Source organism: Channa argus, chromosome 5 (genome assembly GCF_033026475.1).
Source record: "Channa argus isolate prfri chromosome 5, Channa argus male v1.0, whole genome shotgun sequence".
Lineage (NCBI taxonomy): Eukaryota > Metazoa > Chordata > Actinopteri > Anabantiformes > Channidae > Channa > Channa argus.
In genome coordinates this window covers 9342610-9358614 of record NC_090201.1, presented here as the reverse complement: position 1 = coordinate 9358614, position 16005 = coordinate 9342610, and the positions used below count along the sequence as shown (strand labels likewise).

The following is a 16005-nucleotide window of genomic DNA, read 5'->3' as shown; positions in this document are numbered from 1 at the left end:
TATTTTATCATCAGAAGAAAAATATGCCAAGGTATGTATAAAAACGTTACAGTAAAATAATGAAATTAAATTAAAATTTGCATCCCTTTGAGTAATAAAAAAATAACTAAAAAAATAATAATTTTATTAGCTGTATGTGCATTAAATATTATACAAATAACTCTTTGTGTTACTGTTAAAATAAAGGGATGCAAACATTTGCACCCAGCTGTACTTTTTTATTTTTTCTGCTGACTTGGCTTCACAGCTGGATGTTTCCAGTTGCCACTAAAAATACCTAGATGGACAATCATTTCTATTGTTGCTGCCTTTGCCCATCTGCTGGGCTGACAGAACAAAAATGCAAATGCTGCAGAAGAGAAAAACAAGGAGAAGGAGAATTGTACTTCCTCACCTGCTTCATGTAAAACATTTAATCTGTTGAGATCATAGTGAGAAAATGAATATTATCAATTAAGCTCAGAAAGCAATGTCAGGAACAATCACAGCCTCACTGCTGAAAATATGCATACATTTTATCATGTGGATTTTCCAAATAATTTAAGAGTTAATTAAACATCTTGCAAATCACATTGTATGGGCTTTGGAAAGACCACTTAGTTCACCCAGCATTTTATATGCCAGTAAGAAATTTTGATGCTCGTGAGATTCATTTAAGTACAATGTTCTATTAAGTGACGACCTAAAAGACACGATACCCTAAGTTATGAGAATCTACTTGGACTACATTAAAAATTAAAGATCAATCGGACTCATGGAAAAGTCCAGAACCTGCTCTGTTGTATTCACCCAAACTTGTGGGCTTTCAGAAGAAAGGCAAGTGGACATACTTTGTGTGGCTAATGAAACCATACTTGAGTCACATATAAAGACAATACCACTGTGTTTGTAAGGTAAGCCTAGTGTTCACAGTAAATTGAGGAGACAGAGAACCAAACTTGGTGAAAAGACTTTTCTTGCCAATTATGTTACCCACATACCAGAATTACAATGTGGCCTGAAGTGTGAATTCAAGGTCCCTTATTGCCCCTTGTTCCAGGGAAATCTTTATTTACTGAACGGGTGTGCTCATCTATCTGGTATGAGTGGGACTGTATATTCTGCAGTGCCAATATACCCATCTGGTTGCTAATATTTAAACAAGTTAAAAGGTGTCTGTATTATTACTGTGGACAAAAATACATTTGATAAACCTGGGGTTGTCTAAATATAGAAAGGTAGTTAGTGATTTTCTTTCAGCATTTGTGAAACAGAAACAAAGTACTTGTTCTGCCCCAAGGTAAGTGCCAAGTCCCAGTCACATTTTGCTCATTTTAAGCCCTTAATCTGTTGCAATGCCTCTCACAATCACCAACATTACTACAAAGCCCAACATTATATACAGTACAACACAGGGGCAGTTGTGCCCTAAAAGTTAGACAAATAAGCTTGAGATCAGGAGTTTGCCAGTTCAATCTCTTGGATCTAAACAGGTTTACTGGCATTGTACTGGGTAGCTTCCAGGTTTAAATTTGTTTTCCAGTGTAAAGGTGATAATGACATTCCTGCAAAAAGAAGCAAATCATTGAAACTGCCTTTTTGGGGGGGATAAGAATTATGGAAATTGCTGCCATGTTTACCCTTGGTGAAAGTGAGCACACTTGCTTTTTAAACATATTTAGCATGAAAACAGCAGGTCTACAACACATGGTATAAAAATAAAGGATGCTGACCATCTTTTTAACAAGTGGACCAAAACAGCTTCATAAGAAAATGGCCTTTGGTGTGTTGTTACTGAGCCTGTTCTTAATTTACGTTTAAGATTGTGGAGACAAGAAAAAAACCTAAATATACAACTCCCATTTTATATTACATGTGAGAAAAAAGTGGACAACAACCAAACCAAAACCAACTAAAGACTTGAAGACCATTCATTATCTCCCAACAATTATTCAAGATCCAAAGTGCTAAATAACAGTCACACAACACGAAATTTTTCTATTGCACTGTTATGTGGCTGCAAAGACAACTCTTACTTACGTCTCCTTTTTTCAAACACTTTTTAAGTCGGAAAAAATAAGTCAATGACAGTTGAAAACATCACTTTTGTAAGTTAACATATCTTACATTATCATATCAAACTCTTTATTTTTAAATCAAAGTGTCAGTGTACTTTTTAAATAAGGTGATAATTATGAAACATCTGTGTGTGCAGTTTATGACACATCAGTGCCAGTGAGTTATGGGATAGTTCTTAATATTTTCTACAGAGAAAATCCCCATCTCTCCCCACTCATTTAGCAGGCCATTCCAGTGCAGTTCAAAGAGTGTACTGGGGCAGTAGTATCTCTTTATGTTCTGAATTATAATGATTAAGGATCTATTGTGCACTTCCTAAAACAGAAAGTAAAGAAACTGAATCTTTAAACTGACATGAAAAAGTGCCTAAATGAACAGAAAGACAACATGAACAAATGAATGAAAGCACAAAGTACAAGAGAACTAGATGCAGGGCACCAGAGCAGAGAGGGCACTTCTTCAGAGTCAAGTCCTCTGTCTGGTGAATGTCTATTTTTTTTAAATTAACTTTTATTGTTAATTGTTCATTTTGAAGAGAGCCTTCTCAAAACACCCTATCCCCTCCAGCTTTTAGTAGGTCTTGTGAAAGTTGGCATCTCTGTCAGACTAGTCTTTCGTGGTGCACTCATTGTTGCCACCTTTCCATTTGGTCCTGCAGCTCTGCCTGCAGTCAGAATAAAAACTTCTAAGTGGAAGGAAATCAGAAAGGCATCAAAATGCAACAGTTCCCAGCTCTTTCATTCTTGAATAACCTAGCAGTAGCCAATCCTGGAACACAACTCCACGCTTTCTTCTGAGATGGAAAAAAACAAAACAAAAACAAAACACCACCATGAAGTATCGTTGTACTTTGACCCCCTCCACTCTAGGCACACAGTTTATAAGAAGTGCTGAGAAACAACACATTTTAGCACAAAGAGAAATACCCAGCTGTCCCTTCCACAGCCAAAGCTAGGGCGGGACGAGGTGCTATATGGCAGGCAGAAGGAAAAAAGGGGCTTGGATGGGTTGTAGCAGGAAGTAAAGCCTGGGCTGGGCTTTGGCTGGCTAGCTTTGCTCAGCTAGCTGTAGCACGAGCCATCAGGTCCTCTAGAGCCTTGTCCTGATCATTGTTGTGGACCAACAGCACTTCTTTGATGGTATCCCGTTCAAACCCCATTTCACCAAATCTTGACATTAGTTCAAGGAACTGCAAGGCCTGAGAAGGAAAAAGAAAAGGTTAGCTACTGCATACCATACCATTATCAGGAAATGCAATATTGACCATATTTAAAACTAAAGAGTGCCGCTTCGAATTATTTAAATTGTTAAAATATCCACAAAATACCTACGAAATTGTACAAACCTTTTCCTCTGAGCATTGGTACATGTCTAAACATTCCTCGACTGCACTTGCATCAAAGCCTCGCTCACACAGACGCCCAGATAAAATAAGGTAATCCAGTACCTTGAAGATACAAGTACGTTATTTGTTTTTGTTTTTTTTCTGCTCTGAATGTAATTTTTATTACACTTAAACTGGAACTACTTATACTTTGCTCTTTACTGCTAAATACATTTTTGATACAACAGTTTGAGGCAATTAATTTTTAAGGCTATATTTACAAATTTACTGCATATTTATGCATATATCAGAAAGTAAATGTGTCACACATCCAGGATTCTGTGCACTGGGGTGAGAGGAAGTCGCACCTGCTCCACATTTTGCCCTTGTCTCTGCATGGCCCGTATGACCCCCTCATAGTTGTAGCCCATGCTCACTAGAGTTTCCACACACTGACGCTCACTAGGGGTCATGCTGAGCAAAGCTCCACCACATGGCAGACCAGTTGATACAGACCCTGGGTTGGCCTAGTGAAAAAGCATGAAAGGATTTCAATAAGGTTATGAGAATTCCTATTTACAATTTCTCGTTAACGCTATGTTTCTGTACCACAAACAAACTGTACAAACAATTGTCAAATGTACATGTATACACACTGGTTTTGGCGTTCCACTCTTGGTATAGATGGTGGGCTCAGGAGCCACAATAACTTGAGTCTTGGGTACAATTGGCGGACTGCCATTGGACAGGTTGTGTCGAGGAGTAGGTATGGTTGCAGGGAGGGGGCTGTACCTAAAAGGCTCGGGGTCAACAGAATCAGAGAGCTTGGGAAAGGTTAGAGAACGGATGTTACATGGTCGGTCATCTGTGTCAAACCCCACTCTACCAGGATGCCCAACTCTGTCCATGTCCAGCAGGGTAACCAACCCGTTGGGTTTGTGGGTAAAGCCTGGTTTAGCTGGAAGGCTGGTGTTTGTGATGGGAGGGGATGGACTGTTTCCACGTGATGCAGACCCAATATGTGTGACCTCTGGTGGTGATACAGAGAGAGGGGGTTGAGGTTGGGGCTGGCTCTGGAGGATGTTTCTGAGCTCTTCCTTATCATCCAAAGTTTTGAGTTCTAGCTTGTCAAATGGATCCTCTTCACGCTCAAAGTCAGCTAGGTTGAGGCTGTTTGGCTGAGGAGTGCTAGGCTGGGTTTTCCTGGGTCCAAGGCTTGGGGCAGGTAGTGGGGTGAGGATGGCGTTATGACTCAGCCCTGCCAGGACAGGATTCATCGCTGGTGGTAGAAGGTCCTGTTCCTCTGTAGTAGGTGGGGCTTTCTTCCCTCCACCTCTATCAATGTCCTCCCTGCTCTCTGCCTCCTGCTTGGCTACTGCTCTGGCCTCTGCTGCTCTGGCCTCAGCTAGTTCAACCCCCCAGCGCACACTGCGCCTCTCCAGAGAAAAGTCATACTGTTGAGACCATAATAAAAGGAAAAGTAATGGTAATGAGTAAAAAAGGACAACATTGTAGCTATACATTAATCAATAACTAAATAAATAATAAACTCCTCTTAGAACACTACAGCCTGCTAAATGATCACTTAGTTTAATCAGCACATAGGAAACTGTTAAAAAACAGAATATTATAACAATCATAAAGAGAGGATTTATTGTAGTGTATTAGTTTTAATTATGTGTAACATATTCTTGTTGTTTCTCCACAAATAACATTTCAAAAATAGAAATTAGTCCTAATGTGGATTTGAATCCATTACTTTCTTTTATCAATGCCAACTGTTTAATTTAAATTACCTAAAAATAATTCAGATATTTCCAATATTCATCAATGAATTTTCTCAAGTCCATTTATGATTATTACAGTTGTCTCATCTATTATTAAACTGTATTTTAAGTGACACAAAAGGAGAGAAAAAGAACAACCATCTCCCTGTATTCTCAAGTTTAGCATCAGAAATTGACATACCCGTAAAATTCAACCACTAGTTTGTAGTCTGTCAAAACAGACTGAGACTTAAATATTCCTATCATGTCAATAAATCAAATTGTGGCTCTAGAATATGGCCTTCAACAGCCTATTTGAATCAAGTAGCAGTTGTGCCAAAGTCACTAGGCTGTTAATATGCAATTACAAACAACATACAATCAATATTTGTACTATGACACCCCCCACCCATCAACCTCCATCCTCCAGGCAGCCATCACCACAATTTTAATTAAATTATGTGGAAAACACAGCACAACGAAGTATAGTATGCCAATATTATTCCCTTTCAAAAGTATCAGTGATTGTAAGAGATACCAGAAGGGTTCTGTCTTAAAGCCTTTTTGTTTATACGATAGGGTTTTTTCTTACTTTAAAAATCTGTTGCAGTACATTTGCTCGCTTACAGTTTGGGTCTGATACAAATTGTTGTTTATGTTTTATTTATTTTGTCATCTGTACCTCAATCAATTTCCCTTAGTAACCTACCTATATATTGTATAATTTCTATATCCTAAGTGGAGCCTGTCACGGCTAGCACCAGTGCACAATCCAAATCTTCCTTATTTCTGACTAACCTGTGTCTCTACCAGCAAAGAGCCCCAGTCTGGTAGACAGAAACCAACAGGCAGCCCCACTTTAGCTGGGCAGCGAAATTTTTCATTGATCTTGAAGGGAACTTCATCAAGGTAGCTGATGGGTCCTGTGCACAAAACATATACACGAACCAAATAAATGTAAGTTATAAGCATAGACTCTGGAACTACAGCCACCAACAGAGCTATAGGACTGTTCACTTACAACTCAAAGCAACAAGTACTCGACAAAACAAATATTAAAAAAAAAAAAAAAAAGTCCTCACCATTGTTGTATACGTCTGAGCCAGACTTCCTCGCAGCCATTTAGAGACTCTGAAAACATGAAGTGTCAAGTTAGTGAATTTACAAAGAGAGTTTAGAGTAATTAGGGGAACTCCCTGGTCATACTTCCACTTGCATTCAGTCCTGACCTTTTGTCCAAAAGGGTATTTTATGATATATACACTGTCTCTCACTAACATCTGAAAGTTGTTCTGCACTGGTATTATGCCTTTCATCAAAGCATAAGAGCAATAATACTATAACATGTCATCACACTTTTTCAAACTATAAGTTTCCCACTGTCTCTTCATCTCACTTTGCACATTTGCCTCATATGATGTCATTATGTGGTCATGCTGCGCAACAATGGCTGATATGATCAACTGGGATACCACTGTTTTCACATTAGCTGAACACATTACTTTGATCTGTGTGCCAGAGCAAACCAATGCTCAGGAGAAAATGTTTTTTATTTCATCAGCACAGTAAAATTGAGCTGATGTGTAAATAAAGCATACTTCATGATCCATGAACTGAATCTTAAACACCTTACTGATAATGACCAAACTCCTAGTACTTCCAAAAACACTGAATATAAAAACCAAACTATTAAAAAAAGATAAAAAAATAAATGCGTTTAGTGATGAAATTTGAACATTTATCAAACCAAGGACAGACCAGTGTGTCTACTCAACATGTCTTATGAAACGGTTTACAAATTAGCTCCAAGCAAACAAACAGTAAAATGACTATTAGGATGTTAGTAGTCATACCTAACACTGAACCTTGTGGGCTCTGATGGGGAGGTATTGCCTTAATAACCATCAATCACATATCTTGAGTAAAGTGTAGCTAGTGCAGCCGTTACCCTATTATTAGAAGTAAATAGGAATAACTTTATATCACACGCTGCGCCACAAGTTGTAGCTGTACCCGGTAACGCTAACTGTTTGATAATGTCAAACAGTTTAACTACAGCGAATACATACACCAGACACTAGTGAAAACTTGCCAAGGTAGCGCTAGTTATGTTAGCCAATCTGGGAGGGGGGCTATCACTAAAATATTTGTGAACAACACGGTAACGAAAGAAATGGAGTTCCTCACATTTTCAGGGAATTTTATATTGGGTTCTTAGGGCTTTAATTTGTCACGTATGGGTTGTAGTACTGTTGGCAACCGACTTACAGTAGTGCTACGACGATATTTCTTGCTAGCATTAAGTTAGGCTATTGCAACTCTGACAGCGTTAGTTAGCAACAAGCTAAGCTATCAGTATTTTGGTTACTCCTAACGCTAGTTCAGCTAGTTTAAAGCAAAACTGTAAGTTACCTAGCGTTACAACAATTTAGTTAAAACGTGGACGTAAGGTGTGACACCCAAACCAAATATAAAAGTCCAATAAATACCGTGGATGACAATTACCATTTGCCGCTGGCTGATGTTTTGGGTGATACTAACGTTCATGTGAATAACGTTAGCTTCACCAGTGGCCTGACTGTAACGTTATGTGGCAGGACAGGACCGATTGCTGCCTTTCTGCCACCGCCCCTTAAATCAAACGGATCTTTCATGAAAACACGTTTTTTCACCTGTATCTGCTCCGTCCTGTTCTTTCAAATCCACACGACGTCTTGTCAAGGTAACACTCCAATTTTCCTCCCGTGAATAAGTTTTATTTATACTGAGATCTCTTTCCTGCTTCGGTGTAAGACGCCATCTTGATTTATCAAGCTCCCTTCCACTGGTTCCTGTTCGACGTCACTCGACTACAAGACGTCAGAACATCGCAACACTAGTTTGCACTGTCTAGAGATCAATGACTGAGATCACTGTTGTACGAATAAAATGGTTTGATGTTGTGCCATTCTTAAATTTCTCTAGTAACAGAATGTCAATGAGACTTGGCCTACTGAATAAATACCCTTCCCTTTGGGATAATAAAGTAAAGTAAGCAAGACAGCTAGGCTAATCAGACATACAGTATGTTTGTAAGAAATTAAATCAAGTGGAATTCGTATGCTTTTTATTACAAAATCAATCTAAATTATACCTCTAAATTGATCATAGCAGCGGATGTTAATTGTTTGTCCTCAAATCTCCAAAAAATTAAAACAAAACCAAAAGTGAAAAAGCCAAGACATAGCACATAATAAAATGCTGTTATTTTGATTACCAGAAATGTGTTATTTACGGTTAAAGTAAAAACTAAATCTAAATAGTATTGTTTTGTTTTTTCAACATCGAGTGCGCGCACGTCACGTTCAGATCCGTACGTGCTTTACGTTTTGCAGACACGCGCAATGATAGCCGGAAGCATCGATGGGAGGAAAATAAAAATCGATTAAATCCACTGTATTTCGCGAGTGTAAACCTTTCACTAACTGTGTATTTGTCGAACGAAGGCTCGAATATTGCAGTAATTTACACTGCCACACTGCTGGAGAAGACGTTAGAGAGCAGAAAGAGGCTCTATTTGAACGAAGTTGCTCGATAGGGGTTTAGCTGACGTGTGGAGAAGTTGAGACTACCAGAGAGCAGATAAACAAACATAAACAAGCAGGCTTCAGCTGAGCGCCTGTCCGAACCGAACCGAGCCAGCGGCGCGGAGGGATGTCAGGGGGAGCGAGGTTCCTCTTTTGAGCCCGAGAGTGATCCACAGGAGACGGTGACTTACACTGATACTAGCTCCATGTCAACTGTCAACACTGGCACACAAAGAATTTCGGAAACACAACACGAGGACCAGCCATAGGCTTTAGCAGAAAACCCACTGCTTCTCTCAGTGTCTCTTGTCAAGACATAGCCAGGATAGCATGGACATCCAATGAGCGTACCTTCCAGTTTTCAGCTTTAACCACACGAATATATATTACAGTGCAAGGAGGCAGAGGTAAACACTTTTATATTAACTTTGCTGTTTGTCCATAAAGGGCCTGCCAACTAAAGCACTGACCTGAGCTAGCTTGGCAGGCCACATATCCACTTTGTGTTAAAAATCTTCATGCAAGGTTCAGGTTTCCAGTTTCCTTTATCCTGGCGTTTTTGCTTAAAGCCTAATGTTAAAACAAACAAAGCTAACACATTCTAGGTGTTTGCTGCAGGGTCAGCTGTCATCATGAAAAAAAAAACACTTTTTAAGTAAAAACCTGATGATATCATTATGTTCATATAGTTTCTGACCAGTCTGCAACTCTCCCTTACCATTCAGTGATCTGTGGCCACTGGCGTCAGAATTGGGATTAACATGGCCCACCAGGCAACCCCTAGTTCCCAGAAGGCCCTGATGATGGAGCTGAAGTCTTTACAGGAGCAGCCAGTGGAGGGCTTCCGCATCACTCTGGTGGAAGAGTCTGACCTGTACAACTGGGAAGTGGCCATCTTTGGGCCCCCAAACACCTTGTATGAGGGAGGCTACTTTAAGGTGGGAAAAAAACATTGTATTGTAACAAATGATAAAATCAGTAATGTGAGCCAAGGGAACCATATTTATATATTAAAACACATTTAAAAAGACAAATTTAGATTCAGCAGGGATATATTATATGCAAATATATTTTGCAACTGTATTTTTGGGAATGTTTGCCTTTCTAGGTAGGGTAGTATACACTGAAAGCCACCCTAATTCGTTTAGTATTTGTGCAAAATAGGACAATGCTATACAACATATACTTAAATTGTAAAACTGTCAAAAATATATGAGAAGTTTTTCCTTTGTATTTACATTCATGAGAGGAGAGAATATCAGAAACACATTATACTATACTATACTAACTATATATAATTGCAGTACAGTGTGCTACTACTCTACTACTCTCCTTTTGGCTTATCCCATGTGTTCAGGGTCGCCACAGCGGATCATTGTCCGCATGTTGATTTGGCACAGTTTTTACGCCGGATGCCCTTCCTGACGCAACCCTCCCCAATTTCTACCGAGCTTGGACCAGCACTGCACAGATGGGGAGGGGAATGGGCTGTTAAGGGTTCAGTGTCTTGCCCAGGGACATTTCGACATATAGCCAGGGTTATAGGGATTATAGCAGGGATTGAACCACTCACCCTGTGGTCCGTGGACAACTGCCTTTACCACTGAGCTATAGCCGCCCCAATTGCAGTACAGTGTGGCATCTATAATTAAGACCTTGCTGCTAAAATGTACACTCGCCTGCCACTTTTTTAGGGACACAAAATGTTAATACCAGGTTGGAACCTATTTTGCCTTCAGAGCTGCCTAGATTCTTCTTGATATAGGTTCAACAAAGCGCTGGAAACATTCCTTAGAGAATTTGGTCCATATTTACATAAAAGTATCAAGCACTTAGCTGCAGATTTGTCCCATGTCTCCCATTCCACCACATCCTAAATGAGCTAAACTGGATTGAAACCTGGTAACTTAGTAGGTTATTTGAGTACAGCAAACTCATTGTTATGTTCAAGAAACTAGTTTGAGATGATTTTAGCTTTGTGAAGATGATCAGAAGGTGGGTAAACTGTGTTCATGAGGGGATAGACATGGTCAGTTACTGTGGCTTTTCTGTTAACTTGAAAAAGTCTGGGGGGTTTTTATGGTCATTTTTATCTGACCTCTAGCATCAACTAGTCAGTTTCACACAGAAAATGGCCTCCCACTGGATATGTTGTCTTTTACAGACCCTTTTCTGTAAACCATAGAGATGTTTGTGCATAAAAGTCCCAGTAGATCAGCAGTTTCTGAAATACTGAGACCAGCCTGTCTGGCACCAACAAGCATGTTAAAAATCACCTAAAATCCCTTTTTTCCTATTCGGATGCTCGGTTCAAACTTTAGCAAATACTATTGACCATGTTTACATGCCTAAATGAATTGAGTTGCTGCCATGTGATTGGTTGATTAGATGTTTGCGTTAATTAGAGGTTAAATAACCAAACTATTCCCTAAATTTAAGGCAGAGCTGTTTTGTTGGAAATGTTAGGTTGTTAAGTTTGACATATTTCTTATTTAAAACAGTGGCCACTGAGGGTGTTTGAGATCATTGCTTGCTCAGATTGTAAAAAACAGACAAGTAGTAACAGTGGCTCTGGTTGACCTCAAAATGTCAAAGTAATTAAAGTTGTTTTCATTTTTGTTGCAAACAGTAGACTGTCTTAACTGTTTGAGATTTTTGTAATCTTTAAATCCATTCCTGTAGCAGTTGATTTTTTTTTTTTTTTCATTGGTTTTTCAGTTCATTCTGTTCTGTCCCTCCAGTCTTCGGGTCCAGCCTTCTCCCCCCTTTCTGTATGATTGTTGTGCTTCAGATGGCTATTTTTAGCAATGAGACCAATTTAAATGGCACCTCAGCTCAGAGAAAAAGTAAGAGAGAAGGGCACCACTAGTCTCGTCCTCTTTTCTTTTATGTTACTTATTCATTGAAAGTGTTACAGTAGGAGCCTGTTTTCAAGTTGCCTTCCAGGAATGGCAAAATAATACAAAACAGGTTTTACTGGAGTCTACTTCTGTAGCTGGTCATTGTTGACTATATTTTGTTTAGATTTTACAGTGACATCCTTGTCTTATCTTTTGTCAAGGAAATGTATATCGAATAATTTTTTTATAGTCTTTTTTTACAGCCTTGAATCACAGGTTTGTATTACAAGGTTTCAACACTGTGTAGAACTTATTATAATATACTTTCTATCCTTAGATAGGGGTAATATAAGGAAAAAAAAAACTCACACACACAAAGACAAACCTTGACAGGAACACAAATGCTTGAGACCTCACTGCAACAAAAGAGGGATTCCATCTTTAAGCACAGACAGTCCAGCAAAAACTGCCATTGGTTGGAAGTGAAGTTCAGCCTAGACATACAGTATTTACAATCTATTATACTGATAAGAAATAAAAAAATGTTTAACTTTAGTTTTTGACTAGTGAACTACAATATGTAACTTTTATACTGCTAAACATACACTAAAGAACATACCATACATAGTCCTGGATTTGGGACACTGACAAGATGTTTTTGTATGTGTATAGGCTGCATGTATGTATGCTAACTGTATACAACTTATGCCAGAGGGCCATGACATTTGTGTTTTTAATGCCCTAAAGCTACAGGAGTGTAGTGACTTGTTGTGGGCCAATGATAGTCCTATCAGAGTGCCAACAGCTCACTGGGAGCTTAGTGTTGTTAAACACACCAACGCCTACAGTTCTTTCACCTAGATAATTGCAAAATACATTGGAAACAAAATACAGAAGAACCCCAAGCACTTAATGTTATGTCATCATATGTTTAGATTTATCAGAATTAATAATTACTGATAACACAATTTGTCAGTTGCTTCACTGTGTAATTGTAGGTATTGCTGAATCCATGAATCTGTTGTCATTTATTTGAGATGGGAAGGCACAGGAACTTGTGAAACTAGAAAAGTTAGTCAAGAGGAGGTTTACATTAGTTGCATCGTTACAGATTGACGGGTAAACTGAATGAAATTTGCAAGATCAGGCACTTTGGCTTAAAGCAGCTATTCTGAACACTTATGGTTTCTGAATATTAAAATAAGATTAATAGCAACTTGCATGTCATTGAGACATCTGGAAATATGTCTTTTTGACGTGTCACCTAATTTTGTTTAAAGAAGCATGAAATATATTTTGTATTTCCAGAGAATATGTTAAGTTAAGACACAGTTAAGACTTGTGTTTTAGTTCTATTTGGAAATTGTCATTTCACTTTTCACATATTAGTGTGCTAAAACATCAGCTTATTCCTCTCTGTGCTCTGTCCATCCTCAAGCTACAACCCACAGGCTTGAGGGAATTTAAATTTAGCAAAGCAGAAGTTAAGCTTGGCTGTTTGTATGTTTTAACTGTCAACTTCTGTTTGTTCTTTCAGGCTCACATCAAGTTTCCAGTTGACTACCCATACTCCCCACCAACCTTCCGCTTCCTCACCAAGATGTGGCACCCAAACATTTACGAGGCAAATGTTCTTCACTAAATGTTTTTTCTAGATAATAGTAATAGTTAAGAAAAGCAGTTTTTATTTAGGGGTAAAACGTCTTCATTGCAGATGTTACACGGCACATGTTCTTTTCTTTCCAGAATGGCGATGTGTGCATCTCCATTTTGCACCCTCCAGTCGATGACCCTCAGAGTGGGGAGCTGCCCTCTGAAAGGTGGAACCCCACCCAGAATGTTAGGTAATGTCTAACACACAGCATCTGTTTTCGTATGCACCTACATAAATCTATACTACACAATAGACATCCTTTGTAGGTTGACTTTTTATATATTTAATATTGTCAGTAGATTTGAATATTTGAATAAGCACAGCTTTAGAAGTACCATGGGCTTAATTTCAGAAATGTTAGCATATAGTTTGAGATATAGTATAACTTGTCCAAATTAAAGTGGTTTAAAGTAACAGTTAATTCCTTCCTTTGATCCTTCCATTGTTCAGCATCACGTCTAAAGAACAAGACACTACTGCAGGGCAGCTTTCAGCATTCCTTTTAAATTTAGCATGTCAGCATGATACGTTTTCTCCAGGAGGAGAGCTGAGTAGCTGTGTCTTTATTTCAAATTGGGTTTAGCATGTACCATAACTGAGAAGAAGAGGAAAGAAGAGAGGAGAGGCATCTATCTGGGCTGGGATACAGCTCACTAGAGTTTCAAAAAGCCTGTGTGGAGCTCTTCTTTTGACAGGATCTGATCCTCATTTTTTTCTTTTTGGCTTTTGTGTGTTGCATCACGATCAGGACTATCCTGCTCAGTGTTATCTCTCTGCTCAATGAGCCCAACACCTTCTCTCCAGCCAATGTGGATGCTTCTGTGATGTTTCGCAAATGGAGGGACAGCAAAGGAAAGGATAAGGAGTATGCAGAGATCATTAGGTAATATAAAATATTGACTTCTTAAAGAGGATCTCTGACACCAGAGAATTATATTGCTTCCACTAAATCCTTACACTTAAGAAATAACCAGGAACACCTTGATTTTGTCCCTTTTGGCCCACAGGAAGCAGGTGTTGTCGACAGCAGCAGAGGCTGAGCGCGATGGCGTCAAGGTCCCGACCACACTGGCAGAGTACTGCGTCCAGACCAGAGTTCCCTCCCAGGACAGCAGTTCAGACCTCCTCTATGATGACCTTTATGATGATGACATGGAGGAGGAGGAGGAGGAGGAAGATGAGAGTGAAATGGAGTCTGTAGGTGAAGCAGGGGGGTTCAGCACTGTGGAGGACAGCGGGACGTCCACTCGATGTTATGACAACCAGGATGACTCTGGCAACGAGGACTCATGATGATCTGGATGTTAACTTCTTCCTACCAACTCCCACCAACCTTCTTTTATGTGTTACAATTTTCAATGTGCGTGTGAGTGTGCCTGTGTGCGCGCGTGTGTGTGTGTGTGTGTGTATTTGCACATACAGTGGGGTCAAAGTCTACTGCCAAAACCTTTTCATCATTTATTAAACTAATAGTTCTCGAATGCTATTACATGTGTTTTTAACAAAAGTTTGTTGGTACTGTTTTCAGTGAAAGTTAGATTGCGTGTTTCCACCGTTTGCCTTAATTACAGCTTTGCACTCTGTCCGCCATCAAATACTTTGTTTGAGAACTGTTGCAGCACTGCTTGAGAGTGTTATATATCAAATTTTTAAATGTTCTCACCAAAGTGGGGTCATCATGCATCTTCTTCCTTACAATATTAAACCATAAATGATGGCATGCTTCTGCAGAGTAGAGCAGTATTAATCTATGGTCACTATGTGATTAATCATGTTGTAGGTTACTGATTCCACATGAGCCAAAACATCCTTACACCTGATTATTTCTGTCACTCTGTTTGACGCTAGTTTTTAAATTCATTTCATCATTCTCTCATGCAAAGGTTATTAAGTTGTTTTGTAGCAACTATGGAGTAAAAATGTTTTTTTTCCTTCGTAAACAAGAATTTAAACAGTGACATTGCAGTATTGTTCTGTAATTGCTAAACCAGTACACATGTTTTGCTACTATGGATAGGGGTTTCATAATTGCTACAGTTCCATGATCTTTGAACTGTGGTTTTGTCAGCTGGAGCACAACTCACTCAACTGTGCCGTCTTTAGTTGTGTTTTCTCTACGTTCCGGTGAAAATAACTGTGCAAACATTTTAAAGTATTACCTTTTAGTAACAGTAAAATTAATTTTATTGTTAAATGGCCTGTGTAGGAACTTCTATGTGTTAATATCATAATTATGCTGCAAACATGGTCAGACAAAAAAGGTAGATGATCTTGTTCACATATATACCAGTAATTATATCCAAACAAAAAAAAATTGTAGTTCCAAATAATATTTATTGACCATTTGCAAAGTTAAAATCTATTCTTAGTTTTTGATAAATGATGAAAACATACTATCATTTGTGGTGGTCTCTTGAACCCCACTGTTGCAGGCTGGCTTTTTGTTTGGCTGGTCCTTGTCAGATTGTGTGGCTTTGTGTGAAAACATTGACTCTATCCACTGTCCCTACTTGCTGGTTTTTATGTACTTCTTTTGTTAAGCCAGTTACAATGGTGTGCTCTGCCACATTTGTCCCTTGTATTTTCTGGGATGACTCAAACAGTCTGGCTAATGGACTCTTTGCTGTTTGGCTCATTAACCAGACGACCAGCTTGTCCTTGCATCGTCCATCAGTGTGTCTGTGTCCCTCTCACGTCTGTCTGTTTGACTTTGATGCAATTCTCTTCAAACTTGCAAACACAGGCTCTGCCGTGACTCCAATCTCTTGGACCCACCTCCAGTCCATCACACTTGCTT

At 39.0% G+C, this 16005-nt stretch overlaps 2 protein-coding genes across 4 annotated transcripts in view; one reads left to right on the top strand and one right to left on the bottom strand.

The window, feature by feature from the left end:
* The window catches only part of ube2r2 (ubiquitin-conjugating enzyme E2R 2), a 22544-nt gene extending 6539 nt beyond the window's left edge, over positions 1-16005 (top strand). Inside the window, exons 1-6 of one of the 2 annotated variants that reach the window (XM_067503892.1) lie at positions 8498-9121; positions 9440-9652; positions 13092-13178; positions 13301-13398; positions 13957-14091; positions 14216-16005. In XM_067503892.1, coding sequence (XP_067359993.1) covers positions 9476-9652; positions 13092-13178; positions 13301-13398; positions 13957-14091; positions 14216-14501 — 783 coding nt within the window. In that variant the 5' untranslated portion in view covers positions 8498-9121; positions 9440-9475 and the 3' untranslated portion in view covers positions 14502-16005. Of the gene's footprint in view, positions 1-8497; positions 9122-9439; positions 9653-13091; positions 13179-13300; positions 13399-13956; positions 14092-14215 lie in introns of those variants that run through there. The other variant, XM_067503893.1, reaches the window with a different exon arrangement.
* Positions 381-7984, bottom strand: ubap1 (ubiquitin associated protein 1). Of its 2 annotated transcripts, XM_067503889.1 has the most exons (7): positions 7821-7983; positions 6231-6279; positions 5947-6071; positions 4039-4836; positions 3751-3909; positions 3404-3505; positions 381-3256 (listed from the first exon to the last, which is right to left on the bottom strand). In XM_067503889.1, exons 2-7 carry the CDS (start codon positions 6268-6270, stop codon positions 3116-3118), a joined length of 1365 nt encoding a protein of 454 aa, XP_067359990.1. In that variant the 5' UTR covers positions 6271-6279; positions 7821-7983; the 3' UTR covers positions 381-3115. The 2 variants fall into 2 exon arrangements, with proteins under 2 accessions (XP_067359990.1, XP_067359991.1); XM_067503890.1 differs by lacking the exon at positions 3404-3505 and having other exon boundaries at positions 7821-7984.

What these genes read in the sequence shown, in the direction of transcription:
- ubap1 (XM_067503889.1), bottom strand. Translation starts at nt 6,270, where the DNA reads ATGGCTGCGAGGAAGTCTGGCTCAGACGTATACAACAATG. An exon ending in AAGGGCAAAATGTGGAGCAG is followed by an intron (nt 3,506 to 3,750) that starts GTGCGACTTCCT and finishes TGTATCTTCAAG; the next exon opens with GTACTGGATTACCTTATTTT. An exon ending in ACCAATGCTCAGAGGAAAAG is followed by an intron (nt 3,257 to 3,403) that starts GTTTGTACAATT and finishes TTTCCTTCTCAG; the next exon opens with GCCTTGCAGTTCCTTGAACT.